The sequence below is a fragment of the Phyllopteryx taeniolatus genome, chromosome 1, assembly GCF_024500385.1.
Source record: "Phyllopteryx taeniolatus isolate TA_2022b chromosome 1, UOR_Ptae_1.2, whole genome shotgun sequence".
Taxonomy (NCBI): domain Eukaryota; kingdom Metazoa; phylum Chordata; class Actinopteri; order Syngnathiformes; family Syngnathidae; genus Phyllopteryx; species Phyllopteryx taeniolatus.
In genome coordinates, this window is record NC_084502.1 from 33,491,635 (window position 1) to 33,510,236 (window position 18,602).

The window sequence follows — 18,602 nt, forward strand, 5'->3', positions numbered from 1 at the left end:
GACCAGTCCAGGGTGTAACCCATGCGCTTACCCATGACACAAATTAATTACTGTAATAATTCATTAACTACATTGTAATTTCTCATTTTATTATTTTGGATATGTCACATTTGTTTTCCACTCTGCACCTGTTTTGTGAGCTAAATCAAACGCCCCTACTTTCACTCCCTTTCCTCATCCACATCCTTTTTTGAGCATTACACCGGAGCTGCTTTGTTCTTGGTCGATGCAAATATTTGTCTGGCTTCTGAATCAGATGGAGGGAAATATGGGTGGTGGGTGAGAGGTTTAATAGATTGATGACCTTTAAGTGACACTAACCCCAGGTAGGAAGCTGAAGAAGTTGTACTTCTGGTTGTTAATGACATTCCGGGGGTACCTCTGCTCCCGCTTTTCTGGATGGCCGAGCCACACCGTGCGGGGTCGGAAGTCGCACATGCCGCAACATTTGGACCATGGGCAGCACCTGAGACAAACAGGCAAGTTAAAAACAAAACTTGCGTCAACAATTCAATTGAAACGTTAAACAGCCACAAACAAAACTGATGTTCATGCATTCAAGATGCCACAAAATGTATTTAAGAAAGAACCGTTGCATTGAATCATATGAACATTTTTACAGCCAATTCACAAAAGATCCCCCCTGCCTTTCACAATGACTTTTTTCTCCCCATCTGCAGTCTAATAAAATCCGAAATAAAGTACTGTACGTCTACATTTCTGCCGCAGTGCACGTTAAAAAAAGATAACATCATCACAGCGTTTTGATGCAATTTTAGGAAATTTGCTATTAGGCTACGTTCACACCGCAGGGCATAATGCCAAATTGGGATTTTTTGTTAAATCCAATATTTATATGTAGTTGTTCATATTACAAGAACAAATGCGGCTTCTACTTGGAGAACAAATGCGGCTTCTACTTGGATGGAACGCGTCCGTGACATCACCCGTATGTGCACAAAGCAGGACATCACGTTGTGCATGCGCACAAACACGAGACGCAGTGTTTACAGACGTAAGCATGGCCCCTCGTGTAGGTCTCGTCATGACGCATTTGTGGCAGTTTCAAAGATTTTGTGTAACTGGAGTCAACAGTTTATATTTATCAGTTCGAAAGCATTTTCTTTTTGCCATTGCCTGTTTTCTGCTAATCTACGCTCCCTACCCAACAAAATGGACGAGCTTCATCTTCTGATAAAGACCAATAAAGACTTCGGACATTCCGCCGCCATGTGCTCTACGGAGACTTGGCTTTGTGACGCTGTACCCGATGGTGCCGTCATGCTTCCCGGCTTCCATCTTCACAGGGCAGACCGCGACATGGAATCATCGGGGGAAACAAAAGGCGCCGGGATATGCTTCTATATCAACGAAAACTGGTGTACGGACGTCACGGAGATCAGCACACACTGCAGCCCGCATTTGGAGTCGCTGTTTTTGAACTGTAAGCCATTCTACTTGCCGCGTGAGTTTGCATCATTCATTCTCACTGGTGTATACATTCCGCCTCAAGCTAACACGAACGCCGCACTGCTAATGCTCGGCGAACAAGTCAACGAAATTGAAAAAAAAACACCCGAACTCACCCCTCATTATTCTTGGGGACTTTAACAAAGCTAAACTCAACCACGAACTCCCTAAATACAAGCAGGACATCGACTGTCCTACCAGGGAAAATAACATTTTGGACCACTGCTATACTACGCTAAACAACACATACCGTGCCAAACCTGGTGCAGCACTGGGTTCGTCTGATCACTGCTTAATTCACTTAATACTGACATACAGGCAAGAAATTAAATGCGCGAAGCCTACAGTGAAAACAGTGAAAAAGTGGATCAATGAAGCAAAGATGGAACTTCAAAGCTGTTTAGACTGCACAGACTGGACTGTCTTTGAAAATTCAGCTGGCAGCCTGGATGAATATACGGACACTGTCACATCCTATATCAGTTTCCGTGAAGAGGTTTGTGTACCAACAAAGTCATTTCGCACTTTCAACAACAAGCCGTGGTTCACTGCCAAACTTAACCAACTTCGCCAAGTTAAGGAGGACGGATATCAAAGCGGGGACAGGGCCCTGTATAAGAAGAAGAAGAAGAAGAAGAATCACCTTTATTGTCATGAACATGCATGCATGCACACGAAATTAGTTCTCTGCATTTTGCCCATCACAGTGAACACATACACATGTTACTGGAACACACTGGAGTAGGGGGCTGCTGAAGCGCCCGGGTAGCATTTTGGGGTATCAGTATCTTGCTCAAGGACACCACAGCCGTGGGTCCGGGGGATGTTGGCAGATAGTCCAGTCGGGCTCTTGAACCTCGGTCCCCCACGGTGGCAGGCGATGATCTTAACCATTGGGCCATGGCTGCCTGCCTTAATCGAGCTAGAAACCAGCTGACGAAAGAAATTAACATTGCAAAGAGGAACTGCAGCAAAGTTGGAAAAACAGTTTAGCGCTAACAACTCTAAATCAGTCTGGCATGCATTCCAATCGGTAACCAATTACAAGCGACAATCACCCCAAGCTCAGAACAATAGCACACTTGCCAACGACTTGAATACCTTCTGCTGCGGATTTGAAAAGGACACTTTCACACCCCACACCCACCCAGCCGCGCCACCGACCACAATCACATCTCTGACTTCTGCGTTAACCATCCACGAACAGGATTTGAGACGCATCTTCAAACAAAAAAAAGATTAACAAAGCGGCAGGCCCAGACTATGTGTCCCCATCCTGCCTCAAAGTCTGCGCGGACCAGCTCGCTTCAGTCTCCACACAGATCTTCAATAGATCTCTGGAACTGTGCGAAGTACCATCCTGTTTCAAACGCTCCACCATCATTCCAGTCCCCAAGAAACCTATAATCTCGGGCCTAAATGATAACAGGCCTGTCGCCTGGACATCTGTGGTCATGAAGTCCTTTGAACGTCAGGTCCCCTGCTGGACCCCCTACAGTTTGCCTACCGAGCGAACAGGTCTGCGGATGATGCAGTCAACATGGGAATGCACTTCATCCTAGAACACTTCAGCTCAGCGTTCAACACCATCATCCCCGAACTCCTTTCCTCCAGGCTTCTCCAGCTCAGCGTCTCACTTGCCATCTGCCAGTGAATTTGCATCTTCCTGACGGGCAGGACACAGCAGGTGAGGCTGGGGGAGGCCACTTCATCCACACGCAGCATCAGCACTGGGGTGCCCAAGGTTGTGTCCTCTCTCCGCTGCTCTTCTCTCTCTACACGAACGACTGCACCTCAACGCACCCGGCTGTCAAACTCCTGAAGTTTGCAGATGTCATCGGCCTCATCAAGGACGGTGACGAGTCTGCATATCGACAGGAAGTGGAGCGGCAGGAGCTGTGGTGCGGCTGACACAAGAGCTGAACACACTCAAAACTGTCGAGATGATCGTCGACTTCAGGAGGCATCCTTCGCCACAGCTGCCACTCACGCTGTCCAGCTGCCTTGTGTCAACCGTCGAGACCTTCAAGTTCCTGGGAATTACAGTCTCTCAGGACCGGAAGTGGGCGATCAACATCAACTCCATCCTCAAAAAGGCCCAGCAGAGGATGAACTTCCTGCGGCTTCTGAGGAAGCACGGCCTGCCACAGGAGCTGCTGAGGCAGTTCTACACAGCGGTCATCGAATCAGTCCTGTGTTCTTCCATCACAGTATGGTTTGGTGCTGTTACAAAAAAGGACAAACTCCAACTGCAACAGACAATCAAAACAGCTGAAAAGATTGTCGGTACCCACCCTTGAGGACTTACACACTGCCAGAACTAAGACAAGAGCGTGAAAAATCCTCTCGGACCCTCCACATCCCGGTCACCGGCTCTTCCGGCTCCTTCCCTCAGGTTGGCACGACCGATCAATGCAAACTAGACCTAGTAGACATTCCAACAGCTTTTTCCCTCTTGCAATCAACTTCTTAAACAGCTAACCTACAATTCCATTGCAACATGCTGCCAATTTTTTTGTCTGAGTTTGCTGTCACATTTCTGTCGGGTCAATTATATATTACTCGTGCACTCACTGTAGTAGTCTCGCCACGCTGCACTATTTGCATATCTGTTGTTGACCAATACTGGCTACTCATGCCAGAGTAGCATCTGCTCCATTTGCACACTGATTGAGGAGTATCTGCAACATATGCAAAATCAAAATTGTCCCAGATTATCACACTACTCGCTTGAAGTCTCTGCACCCTTTGCACCAGACTATTGCTATATTAGTCATTCGAACTGCTCTAAGTGCTAAAGGACTCTGCATCTTTTTGCACAATTGTCAAAAAAAAAATAATAATAATAATAATTTGTACCGGCATTACCAGATAACTAGCAACCCTTTATTGCTCAGTGACTGTTTTTCTCAATGTCTTTATGTCTCAAAAGTGTTCTCTGTCAATTGACTATCTGTTGTCGTACTAGAGCGGCTCCAATTACCGGAGACAAATTCCTTGTGTTTTTTGGACATACGTGGCAAATAAAGATGATTCTGATAACAATTAACTACATTTTAAAATGATACTAATCATCAGAAATGTTATTATGGTATCGAGGTAAACTTTCATTTCATGATATTCTTGGAATTAGAAAAACATTTGTTCTTGTGTTGTTGTGTACATAGTTCAACTCAAGACTTACTCCTAATGAATTCACCATCACATCTCAAGTTAATGTGTTGCCACAAACATAATCCACACAGATGGCTGAACTGCATGTCCATAAAGGGGGGGAAAAAAACTGTGATTTCATCAGGAAATGGGTGACCACTTCTAAAGTTCAAGCTAGGCCAACATTCCACACAAATGAACTCAGTGACTTCATGATTAATTAATAACTACACTGTGAGTTATAAACCTGGGACTAAAAAAAAAAAATACAGTGGAACCCAAATTGGAATTTGACCCAAATATGTAGAAAAGATATGCTGTTAAAAGACGCACCTGTAGGTCATGAGACGTCATGTCTGTCATGTAACATCAGTCTACATCACTGGAGCAAATGTAACGAATAGGAATCGATTAATAATTTTCAATAATTTATATTTAAATAATGATGTCAGAAAGAAAAAAGGGGAAGGCAGCATAAGTGCAGCGCCCGCTGGACCGTCAACATGGCACATGTAGGTGATAGGGCCTTGCCATATCCTACGGTCCACATTTATAAACTTTGATATGGTTCAGACATGTCACATAATGCAAAGCCAGAGGTTCCTTTTGCTCGCACAGTGAACATATGTTTAAGTCCGTTAACCAAGAGACAAAACCAACTCACTAGAAAACATGATGACATCTATCTCATGTTTAGTCTCTGGTTATGGCTCTGAAGAAAGTGACCACATCACACGCTACCAGTGCATCACATCATGCAGCCCGCTTTTGTGCGCAATCACTTTGTTATTGATGTCTGATAAGTTTTGATTTGTGTGTGTCCTTGATAGTGCCAAGTATTCATCACTATAAGATTAATTACCAACACAAGTTGTTGGACATTGTACCCCGCCTATCGCCCAGGTAGGGCGCCAGCATGCCCGCAACCCTAGTGATGATAAGCGGTACGGAAAAAGGATGGATGGATTTAAACCCCACCTATTCAGAGTTCGCTGTTCATAAATTCACCTGGTTTTTTTTTGTGAAACCTATCCTTCGCTATTTTCTGAAAAATTCCCCTTTTCATATCATTGGCACTCTTTCTGAAATGCCCTAAGATGCCGCAAGATTGTGCAAAAGCCCTGGCTAATAGGAAAGTAGTAATTGGTGTCAAGGAACTATGTTTAAGTGATACATCAAATGTTTTTTGTATGTCGTGGAGGAGCTATGTATAGCTAGGGCTGATAGCGGAACACGTTACAGAAAGCAGGATTCGTGCTGCCCGTTCGCCACCTCGCCAATGGCTAACTGAAACGATGTGGCAAAGCGAATATTGCCCACCTTAGCCACGCTGGCGAATCAAAATAGCCTGTGTCAAAAACTCTTCCTGATAAAAGTTAAAGTGAGCGCGCTCATTCTGCCGTGTCTGAATGATGTTAGTGGTTTAATTTCCCCCTCTCAACGTAAAATGTTTCATTCAATTCGGCGTCCAGTCGCTGCTGGCTATAAGCAGTGAGGCTAACAGGCTTTCCCAGTTGTGGAGAGCAACGCATCCAGGAAGACAAGACCCGATGCCGCTTGACGCTGAATTGAAGCATGCATATTTATTACCGCGATGTACATTTGAAGTGTCGATGGCCAATGTGTCCTGCAATTCACATAATTCCTCACAGTGGGCTAGCTGCCTTCATCATCAATGCACGAGCGGCTAATCCCACTTTGGTTGGCATGCCGAACGGCTGTGGCGCTGGTTTGAACCAGGCTCGTAGCTAGTCATTTGGGGGCCCAAGGCAGACAGTCGTCCTTGGTCGGGAAAGGGGCAATAATGGGACAAAACAACCAGATTATCTTTGTGTGTGTACCAGGCTTTAGAAACATGTTTTTGGCATGCATGCATGCGCACGCACACATGCACACTCACGCAAATCCACACACACAAGCATGGGGAGAATATGCAAACTCCCCACATGATGGCTGGCGCCTGGATTCGAACCCACAACTTCAGAACTGTGAGCTGGATCTCCTATTCACTCATTCATCCTTCCACCAACTGTATAAAAAACATGCAACAAATTTATTTTTTGTTTTTTTTTGGGTGGGGTGCATCTTAATGGCATTTCAATGATGGGATAATGAAATAAGGTGATCGATGTGTCTAACTTGAGTTTGGTAACTGAACAATGTAAGATCCTGTACCAATGTACAGCTCTTCCATTTAGTTTTAATAAAATATAATCTGGAATTCGTTTTAGTCATGGACATGGGATATTACAGATTTAAAAATATCAGGTACGGGGAAAAGAAATGCAATATGTATAGAAAACATCTATACTGTAAGAGCAAATCAAATGTAATCGTAGCCCTCTGGGTTGCAATGGATTATTATAATTGTATTGTCATCTGTCGGTTGGTGGCTCCTGTAGGTTTAATCGGCTGCTGCGTTAGATGCCATCACTGTGAGATTAATGACATTTCAACAGCCTCTCCATCAATCTGCACGATACCAGTTGCCCTTGTTAGTATGGTTATCTTAAAAGTCATATTCGTACGCCACACTTTTCTTTCCAATGAGAAAACCACTGCACGGGCCCTGCATGTGGCTGCGTTTTACTGCGACATGAGGCAAATATTGACGCCGTCAAGTGCACTTGCTGAACGTTCTCCCCGGAACAAGGATGTAAGCTCAGGCTAAAGCTAGCTAGCCTAAACAGCCCCATTAGAACACAACACTGCCTACCTTATAAAGGACATGTATTGTATATAACCAATCGTTTAGCCGGCTGGAGCTTGTACAGTGTCCCTGCCCGCTGACTTTTCCACACAAAGCCGCAGTTTGTGTTTCATGAAGATGGCCGGAAGAGCGAAAGCGAGGCTGCTAACATAAATGAAAATTAACCGAGCCTTACCCGTGTCTGTGTTTACTGTTGTTTCTCTTTGGCCGCCGGACAGGCTGCAGGGGAATATTGTCTGTCATTCCGAAGAGGAGAAGCCGCCGCGGGCACGGAGCCTGGCTGGGGCGGTTCTGAAGTTCTGGGCGGTAGGCTACCACTTCGCACCGAGCCCCGGACAGCGAGCCGGGTGGGACACACTAGGACTACGGGAGAGAAAATGACAAGAAAAAAAAAAAAAAAAACAAATCTTTTTTGTTGCTGTTTTGTTAGCTGTGGCGTCATTCTGATTGTTCAGTAAGCATCTCCTTGAAGGATGAATTGGGAAACTTTTATTTTTTTTTTATGTTAATTTAACAGTAAACACTCTTTCCGATACCCAATCACTGTACAAATTATATAAATTCACCTAATTGCTCCAAAGTGTTTTCCAGCACTACAAATGATATCTCCATCTTATGCTAGTGACGACGAGCGACAAGCAGAATGACAAAATTATCTTCTGAGATGGCAGAGGATACATAATTACATACCGTAATTAACCGGGGCATACTTTTTGTTCGGTGGTGTGTCGATATTTTTCACATTTAAACTGTGTGCCTTGGCTCTAAAACGTTAGGAAACACTGCTTTAAAATACGCAAATTGAATGACAAATGAGGTTGAAATTCAAACAAACAAAAAAATACACCCAAAATGCAACTTATGCATCTGGTTTGTTTGTAAACATCAACTGCATTCGAAGTATTAAAAAAAAAAAAAAAAGTGTACTTTAAAACTACAGTAGCGTTTCAGCGTTAACAGGTGGTGAGGTAGTGCTACCCTTCAACCCCACTGCAGGGACTTGAAAATCTCTGAGTGCTTGCAATCTTTAGTGAAATAATGACAAGGCATATCAAAAAAAAAAAAAAAAAAAGTGAGGATTTTATTTTTCAAAACCAGCAAACACAGTTGAAGGAAACATTTGGGGAAACAAAACAATGTGCACTGTAAACAAGCCACACTAGCTCAACATTGAATTGTAGAGACATCTTTGAAAGCAGTTTTGACATGGTTCGCTAACAAAAAAGGCACAACTTGGCAAATGCATAATTAATTAGGAATGTACAGCAGGGGCCTTCGAAGGAACTCTGAGCATTCTGACTTTTGTAAAGTGTCCTGTGATACATTCATTGGAGTTCAACACAGCAGATTGAGAGTGGAAAACAAATATATACACTCAAGAATGTATGGGGGGGGGGGGGGGAGTGAATGTACAGTTAACTTTGAGAAAGGGAGGCATGGAGAATAAATCTAAATGAGGTAGAACTTACCCCCAAAACTCAAGCATTGTGTATTATAAATAAATTAAAATGCTACAATTTGAAGACCATTAAATCTGAGCAGTGGCAAACCTCTGAGACAAAATTATAAATTTGCCCTTTATCCTGCTGAGAGACTGAGATGCAACAATTTAAATGTAACCATAAGACCTTAAATAAAGTGCAGCTGGACAATATTATGCATTTAGAGCTCAGCCAACTAAATAGGACACTCAGAGTTTTGGATGTAAATTTGATCCACAAGCAAAGCTACATGGTACAAATCATAATTCTACCAGAGCCTTTAAATTAACCCTCGGGTGCACCGAAAGACAATAGCAACACATAGAATTCAAGTTAGGCACTTGGCAAGTAGAACCATTAGTCCTTTTCATTACTTACATCATTCAAAACTCACACATATGCAACAGACAGGACACTAGAGTAACCTGTCCAAACCGCCCTCACACGTGAAATACTACACTACAAAAACGTACGTCATAAAATCGATGGCACACAATAGGAGGGAGAGTAGTCATTTTAGACCTGCACGGTTAACTATGTCAAGTTCTTAGCGCTGAGACACTGACCATAAAAGTCAAGCCCTTAAAGTCCAAATCCTTCAAAAAGTATATTTTTAAAAAGGAGACAGTTGGAATTAAAGCAGAGTTTCAAGTAAAGTTCTACATTCAAACTTTTGGATAGACGGCAAAACAAAAAAAATGTCACAGAAAAAAAAAAAAAAAAAAAAATACCCGTATATATACTTGTATAAAATAAAATACAACTACAGTAGTTATACTAAGTCAACTAAAAAGCAACACTATAGAATCAATTGAATGAGTGACGTGACAAGATTAATGGGAAAATACATATGCTGAATTCCACATGATTGTACCTCATTTGTGAGAAGACAGTCAGCATTAAAGTTCAGATGATGGCCCAATGATTAATTGACTGCAATTTTCCCCTCCTCCATGAAATGTGGAAACTGGGATTTTGGTACACTGTCAGAACTGTTTTTCTCAATTTCGGCCATGGAGCCAGGCAAGCCGGAGTGGGATCCGTCCATCTTCATGAGGCCTCCAGTGGATCCAATCAACGGGGCGCCACCAGCAGGGCTCCCGGGGAGGGGGATGCTTCCCCCCTGGATGACCGAGATTTCATTGGTCTTCATGGTCAGGCCGCCACTAAAGGCTGTGGCGTACTGGTTCCACATAGATGGGTCAAAGTTCATGGGCGGAGCGGTAGGTTCTTTAGGGGCTTGCATCATTTCTGGTAACATCTTCGGCTCGGAGCTCATTGACATAAGAGCCATGGGATTATCCAGGGATAGACGCTGACCACGTCTGGAGGAGTTGTTCCACATGTGGGTACCAATGTGTACCTGAAAGAAAATAAACTCAGTAAATTACAAACCCATTCAAATATGAGAGTACCAGATGACAACCTTGTATCCCTGTTAAACAACCAGTGAAAACGATGGTTTATAATGGCGGCCAGACCAGTCGTCATGTTCACTGAATACTAAATTGTCTTCAGTGTTCATTTAAACATATACAGTACCTTTAGCTCAAAGACAATTTTGCATCTTCAGTTAAGAAAAACAATGTTAGATGCCTGGAAATCCAAGGTTGCCATCAGAAAGTGACATTTAGAAGTCAGCAGTATTGACACTCAAGGCAAACTCACCTTTAGATTTCCCTTGGTGGTGAACGCCCGGCCGCAGATGTTGCAGGCGAAAGGCTTCTCCCCAGTGTGAGTGCGCTCGTGAATCTGCAAGGCACTGGCAGACGAGAAGTTTTTCCCGCAGACATTACAAACATGCTGTTTGGAGGACCGACGCGGTGCCGTGGGGACTGTCGAGGGCATGGCTGCTCCCGGGGGCATTTGAGAGGTGAACAAACTGTGGTTGCCTAATAGATTCTCTTGAGGAATTTTCATCTCCAGACTGGCCAAACTTGACGGGATCCTCATGAAAGCCATGTTACTTGCAGCTGTTGGTACAAAAAGGCAATTAGATTCAACAAAACTCCAAACAACTACAGTACCTCTTAAAAGGCCGAACTCACCGTATTCTCCGGTTGTAAATGGCACACTAGGTTCTTCTTTGATGGCTTTTGGGGTAAAGCTGCTCGAAGCAGTGAGGTCAAGGGCTCCACTCGATTCAGTTCCATTTTGAGTGGGCCCATCAAGGTCCAGTTTGGACCCATTCTGCACAAAATCTTCTGCGGGAGATTCTGGAGACTTGAGGCTACTTGTGTTGTTCACTGGAGAGGCGGAATGCAACAACATTGCAGAGTCAGAAACACCCGGGCTGCGGCCATTCTGATATTCCTGCACTCTGGGAGCAGATGGAGATTCTTTGGGTGTCCCCTCGTTCTGAGACGGAGTGGTACTCTGTCGTTTTAGTGCAAGAGCAGAGGTGAGATTCTTCAAGACATCAAGGCTGGAAAACATGGCCGGGCCAACATGCTTCTGGTCGTCTGTTGCAGACGTGAGAGACTCAGAGTTCTCATTTGGATTTTGAGAGTTCACAGCAGGTTCCTGATCTTCCATGTTTGCTTCAAAACCATTGAGATCCACAGACTTTTCCTCCGGTTGAGAAGACTCAATTGCGTCATTCGCCTCAAAGTGGTTTTCCGGCAATGGGGTATTGGGGATTTGCCCGCCCATGTGCATTCGAATGTGCTGCTGCAAAACCACAGCATTGGTAAACTTCTTTTGGCAGATGGGACAGGAGTGCTGCATTTTAAGAGGAGTGTTGGCCCTGTGCACCCCGTAATGGGCCTTCAGGTTGCCTTTGGTGGAGAAAGCACGGCCACAGATCTTACATTTGTATGGCCTCTCCCCGGTGTGTGTGCGGTAATGCATCTTCAGCGAGCTCTGACAGCTGAGAATCCTGTGGCAGATGACACACTCGTTGGGGTCGTTTGTCTTTTTTTCTAACCCGTCCACCATCTGCTGAAGCTTTGCAGTTCCAGAGCTCGGCTCTCCAGACATGGCATTCCCATTTATGTGATTCAGTGTTCCCAGGACCTCCTTAGCATCCTTTTGGGTGTGATCCATACCGGTGTCTTGGCCAAAGACATTTGAGGAAACAGATGGGGAGCCATCACTCGTTGATGGCGAGGGTCTCTGGGAAAATGGGTCTCCGCCACCAAAGCCATCAAATGTTTTGAATCCAGAGAGTGATGAAGAATGGGACCCTGCAGCAGGATGACCAAGTATTGGCTTAATTTCGTTTGTCTCGTCCATGGGCACCGACATGCCAAAGGGAATACCGCTGCTGGTGGGAATGTTGTCAAGGTGTTCGGGCACAGCATGAGGGTTCATGGTGATGTTGGGATACTTGTCTTTATGCCTTTGGAAATGCACTTTGAGGTTCCCTTTGGTCGTGAAGCGGTTTCCACAGATGTTGCATTTGAAGGGCCTCTCTCCAGTGTGCGAACGCAGGTGAATCTGGAGAGCGCTGTCATTGCCAAAGGTCTTGCCACAGTACTTGCACTTGTGCTTGTATAATGAGTCTCCATTCTTTGACTCCACTGGAAGACTCAACAGCTTTCCCTTTGCTTTTTTTGAATCAATCCCTGCTTGGATGCCACTGAAGGTCCCTGCGAACCCTACAACGGCTGGTGACTCTGGAAGTAGCGCTGGTAAGCGGCCAGCCAGATCCGGAATACCCTTCAAAATGTCAATTTTAGAGGTCACTGCACTCGGTCCTGCTGGCACAGATGTTGGGATGCCAGTGGGTAGAGACAGTTTACCTTGCTTCACCGCCTCTATTGACAGGCTCTGACTACCAGTCCTTTTTCCTATCAAGGCTGCTGCAGCAGAAAGCTGCTGGGAGAGATGGGCACCAAGGGCTTTCAGGGGGTCCATGGTTGCCCCCATTGACGACCGGAGACCCTGTGGAGTCATCATGGCCACTTGGATTCTGATCTGTTCTGTGATCTGGATTTGCTGTAGCTGCTGTTGCTGGAGACACACCAACTGTTCCAAGATCATTGGGATGACCTGTAGGGCGTCCTGGGACGACAAAGCTGTTGTATTTGAAGAAGTGTGGGAGACAGTAATTTGAGTGTCAGTAGTCATGGCTTCAAAAGTGTTTTGATCCTGCATTGCAGGGGAAGGTTGGAAGTGTATCTCAGGACTGGCAGACATCTCGTCTTGATCCTCCATGTGCATGTTATACTGATCCTCAGTTCTTTCCATTTGGTCAGCATTGGCAGCAGAGAGGGAATGACTACTAGACCGACTGTCGTCCTGATCACTGGGTGGGTCTTCTGGAGAAACTTGCCTATATTCCTTGGGCACCTCAATGCAGTCGCCGTCTCTCATGATGAGCACTTGCTGGCTTTTGGTACAGTTCTTTTCGTGCTCAAGAAATTCTGCTTCCTCGAAGAATTCGGCACAGCACTTGTCGCAGATCTGAGTCTGGTCCATTCTGAACCTTTTCACTTCCCCGTCGGTCTCCTGCGCTGGATCATCTCGTATAAGGCCTAGTGGGGGGTGTTAGAAAATAGATTTTAAATGTTAGTTTCTTCTAAACATATGACAATGTAGCAATCATGTTTTTTTTTTTTTTTTTTAACAAAAAGGACCAGTAAAAATGTATTGAATCCAATTGCACCTCAAAAATCTGATATTTTACAAAACGTATATAATATACTGTACTACACACAATACTAATAGAACACTGTACAAATAGAGTCCATCTGGGCTATTTCCATTGTTAAGGGCCCTTGAGCAACTTTGAATTGAGCCTTTATCCACAAGGCCAGCAGGGGGCAACCAACTACTTTTAACGTAAATCAGAACAATTTGCAGGAACATGTAAAGTATTGTTTTTTAAAATAAATACAACTACAATGTTGCTATACAACAAACAACATTACAACACTGACCAACTAACAGGAGTGTGGTGGAACTACTGTCCAAAATAGTGTATGCATTTGCTTTCAGATAAATATACCAACTCAAAAGAAACTAAACCAGTGTAGATTGCCCAAGCACCCTCAAGTGTGCATTTTAATTTGTCTCTATTTCACAACAACTGGGTGTATTGTTAAATGCTAATGCCTTGTCTGTGTGTGTATGAGAGAATGTGTGTGCGCGGGGGAAAGGAGGCACACCACCTGTTTGCATTTGCCCAGAGAAACTGTTGGACTTGATAATTGCTCTGCAGGAGGTACTGGAACAGTGTCACAACACACACACACACGAGTTGCATTACAATACTCATCGGAGGGGGAAACTGCGAATATTTGCGCACAATACGACGCAAGACCTCTTATCACAAATACATCACAGTGTGGAGCCCCCACACCCGTGAACGCAATACGTAAATTGAGGCGGCCGATTACCAGTGAGCCAAATACTACTGTCTTTTTGTACGTTTTGCTTGACTAAAACCGCACTACGACTGAAGCCTTTCAAGTTTTTCATTCACAGAAAGGGGTGAGCGCTCCTCGATTGGAGGTGGAGGTGGGGGGGGTGCCCACTCCCACCCAACAGGCTCCACTAAAAGGGCCACTGCTCCATCCCCCACCCTCCACATACGTACCAAAGGAAACAGTCATGCATTAAACTGGGGGATTTATTGCCTTTGGGTCAGCTTACCCAGAGTCCCAGTTCATAGTGTTTTTTTTTTGTTTTTTTGTCGTTGTTATTTTTGAGGGATGGTTACATTTGTTTCAGAGTTAGAACATTTGCAAGCGGATGTGTGCATATCAATTAAAAAAAAAAGTCAATTTTAATCGGAATGAATACGATTAAATCCATCAAATTAAAACTTGACCCACGATCAGGGAACGCAGATTCGACACAAAAAAAGGCGACGACATCAACTAAACAAGCTAAGCTTTTATTTTACGGATGAACCGGCTTGTTAGGGTAAAAAGTTTCATTTCACGTCCGGGTGACTTCATTCAACCCCCACTTTTTTTTTTTTTTTTTTTTTTTTTTAATCAACAGGTATTTTGAACGAAACAAGTTTGAATGGCTTCAAGACACTATCGATTTTCAAGTGACTTTATATTTAGACCCACACCTGAGTAACCTTCGTCAAGTTTCGTTCTGCGTCCGAAACTCCAGACCAGGACCGTCAAATTGGTCAAAAATCGCGAGCGCAACCATGAAAACAATGAATTCGAAGTAAAACTCACCATTTCGCGGGGACACGGGCTCGTCCGAGTTGATGTGCTGCGGTTTGGCTTGCTTACGCCTCGACATGCTGCAACCATCTGGGCCAAAAAGAGTTCCGCACAATTATCCTCCTCTTCTTCTACAAATTCTTTTGCCCTTAAAAAAAAAAAAAGTCCCCCCCCCGCCCCACCACGCTACCTCCTCAAGTAGAAATGCGCATGTCAACGTAATTATTATTATCAATAATGCATTGCGAGTTATCCCGGTACTCCGACAGCTGATTGGCTCGGGTCCAAGTGCTCGCACATTATTCAAATGAGCAAGCCGTCTACCTCATCGATGTAGGGGGCGGGAGCAGCCCTGCGAGTGGCCGGGCCCGCGGCATGGAGGCCGGCTTAATAACGCCCAGCTCATCGGCCATCTCCTGCACCGTGGGAAGTCAAAACAAATACAGTACAGTACTCCACAAATTTCAAAATACATCACCCCAAATAATGTTTCCGCTCTCACAATGAAGCCCCCCACCATGTTAATCGGATGTTTTTATTGGTCTGTAATGCGATGGGAAATAATAATAATCATAATCATCTTTTACTAAATCAATTTAGTGTAATTCACAGGCCCTAGTTCAATTTTTAACAGATCCTCTTGATTTTCACACATCTAATACTCTAAACAATGAATTAATCAATAAACAGTGAATTTAATTCATGTCTTGGTTAACAAATTCCACGGCGTTTTGTTATTAAAACCTCATATGTTTATGTTGGATAATTGCAAAATACAAATGTGTGAAACCAGTTGACGAGAACAAATACATCCAAGTTAATCCATGATTTTTTTGCTAGTGTCTTTGTAATGCATCTCAATGAAAAAGTAAATCATTTTCTCGATAACTCGATATGCTTTGAAGAACGGGTGGTAAAGTATGGCCTGCAGGCCACAAACCACTTTTTTCTGGCCCACCTAAAATTGGTTGATTAAACATTGTTTAGTAAAATGCAGAAATTTATACATGCATTTAACTTTTGTCAATATAAATAATTGGGTCATTAATTATAACTACATTTTAAACAATAAAAAGCATGATTGTAAAAAATGACCTGGACCATCTGTCTGTAAAAAAAAAAAAAATCAAATTTGGCCTTTGAGCAAAAACGGTTACCCATACCTGCTTTACAGTACTAGTCCTGTTATGGGAATTGAAAGTTCGAGTGACTGAATGAATAGATTTGACAAAAACATATTTGATTCAGTTCAGTTAAATGTATTTCTGCTTTTAAAGTTCACCTTTCCTCATCGCTCTAATGGATTTAAAATGGCATGTAGGTTACTTTTAAGACTTTTTGTGATTCCTAAAGCTTGTGCACAATATAAACAGCCAGCAGATAACAATACTTAAAAAAAAATATATATATATATACATATATAGTCAAAAATACCTAGATGACCAAATACTGTTTTGTCTGTTTGTGATTAATTTTAAGGGGTGACTTCGTACATATAGCGGGACACCTTTTGAGGAGTTTTGTACCTTCATCAGCATATAAGAAAAAAAACCGAAAAAAAAAACCAGAATCTTGCTAAGGATGTGTGCAAACACAATGCTGGAATTCAACTTTCTATGATACAGTAGCTATAGAGAAGATGATGTCACTCTGATTCTGATCCTTTTTCTATATATTTTTCTTTTGAAGTTTGTATTTTATTTAGAAGACTATAACTAGTTTACCATAATAGGGACAAATAGATGAAACTTTGAAATGTAATATTTGAAATAAAGAATAACGTATACACTGCTGTGGAAAAATAATTTTAATGACCATTTAATATCATATTTCAGAGCAGTAATATTGACATAGTAAAACTGTCTCTTCAAATACAAATATGAAACTAAACATTTTTTCTGTTCACTTGACAGTTTGGCCTTGGCGGAGGTATATGCTCTACTGAGTGTCATTGTAGTTTTATATGGTCATTATAGCATTAAAAAAACAACAAACATAACAAAGAATTTCCACAGTTGCACAGGGAATAAGTTACAAAGCAACAAGTATCACCCTTCCAACAACATAAATACAGAAATGCTGGAATTAAGCTGCTGCTGCATCACATTAGCATTTACCTTGTGGGCGTAGACGACCGTCTCCCCGCCCCCAAGCCTTTCTGGAAATTTAACACACAGCAGTGGACAGGGGGAACAACTTTATATGACTGCCTCAAAATGATATGCTGTTATTCTAGTGTTATTCAGATCCAGTGGTGCCTAGCAATCACCCCCACAGCACAAAAAGCCAGTTGAAGATTTAACCCTTGAATTCATTTTTGTAATTTTAATCCTCAAAGGGGCAAAAAAATATACGCTATACATCTGATATATCCTGGTAAGTGATGTCCACAAAATGGCGATGAAAATCTTGAGACCTCGTCTTTACAATTGTATAGGACACACACAAAGTGCATAACAGACGTAAATATTTTCCTTTACGTTCTCCCACTCTGCCTATGCACAGAGACAGGAATTTATTTTTGGCATACCAGTGACATTCCAAGCTGGGTCCAAACTCTCCTGCATGGCCACTCAAGGGGTCAGCTGAGATCAAACATGTCGTATGGTAACTTTTGAGAACGGCCATTGTTGTAACACAACCTGCAGGAGAGGGAGAGGATTCCTCAGGACCCACAATATAGTTTTGTGTTTATATCAGAGGATGTATCCACTTCAACACAACTTAATGTTCAAATGGGAATGAAATGATTCCTGTGGCTCGCCTAAGAATATGGTCAACTGCGGCTGATTCTGGTGCAAACTTGAACAAAATATTGTCACTTTTACTTTTTTTTTTTTAATACAAGTTCTGATAGTGCTTTATTGAAACACACACACACACACACACACACACACACACACACACACACACACACACATACAAATATTACCGTTTGACATGCAATGACTCTTATGTGAGTCTTAAAGCTTGTGTGTTCCATAACGACCCAGCAGACAAAGAGTGGCACAAACACTCGGACGACCAAATGCTCTTTGAGGCTCTTGGCTGAAGGTGAAAAAGAAGGGAGTGCTGTCTAGACGCTTTATGGCCCCAATAAGAAAGTATGCTTGAATACGCTGTTTTGTTTCTACTTCTGCGACTGTGTGCACTCATACAACCATGCCCCCCTACCACCCGTAGGGAATACTTAATGTCAACAGCAACAAAATGTTCGAGTGAATTACTGAATGTAGTAAAATGCAAATCATTTTCATCCAGATCATATACTGTATGTTTTCAAATATGTCATTTATCCAAATAATTCTGAGCCTCTGGAAATGGAGGTCATTCCTAAATGATAAAGGCGTTAGAAGGCGTTCTACACTTCTACTCAGCTGTTACGTAACAGTGGGTCTAACTGACATAATAACCAATTTTCACACTGAAATTATCAGCCAATGACTTGGCAGAAAGGCTGGCTAAAGTTCCAGAGTGAAAGAACCACTTTGAAGCAGCCGCCTAAGCACTATCATGTCAAACCCCAAATGTAAGCAGAGCTGCAGTTTTAGCACAAATTAGCGTTAGCTAACAGTGTTACCACCATTAGTTTCTGATAATAATGTTAGGCTAAATTGTCAACAGCAGGATGGGAGGTATTTGTGTTTGGCGATATCA

General features: G+C 43.1%; 1 protein-coding gene across 5 annotated transcripts in view; it reads right to left on the reverse strand.

The window, feature by feature from the left end:
* The window catches only part of LOC133485933 (probable phospholipid-transporting ATPase IIA), a 71,309-nt gene extending 56,215 nt beyond the window's left edge, over positions 1-15,094 (reverse strand). For 3 of the 5 annotated variants that reach the window (XM_061790370.1, XM_061790359.1, XM_061790348.1), the window contains exons 1-3: positions 9,689-9,706; positions 7,509-7,696; positions 322-466 (exon numbers count right to left, since the gene is read on the reverse strand). In XM_061790370.1, the coding sequence (XP_061646354.1) occupies positions 322-466; positions 7,509-7,576 (213 nt within the window). In that variant the 5' untranslated portion in view covers positions 7,577-7,696; positions 9,689-9,706. Of the gene's footprint in view, positions 1-321; positions 467-7,508; positions 7,697-9,688; positions 10,178-10,482; positions 10,788-10,862; positions 13,293-14,957 lie in introns of those variants that run through there. The other 2 variants (XR_009790858.1, XR_009790859.1) reach the window with 2 other exon arrangements.
* Between the last annotated feature and the right edge of the window lie 3,508 nt (positions 15,095-18,602).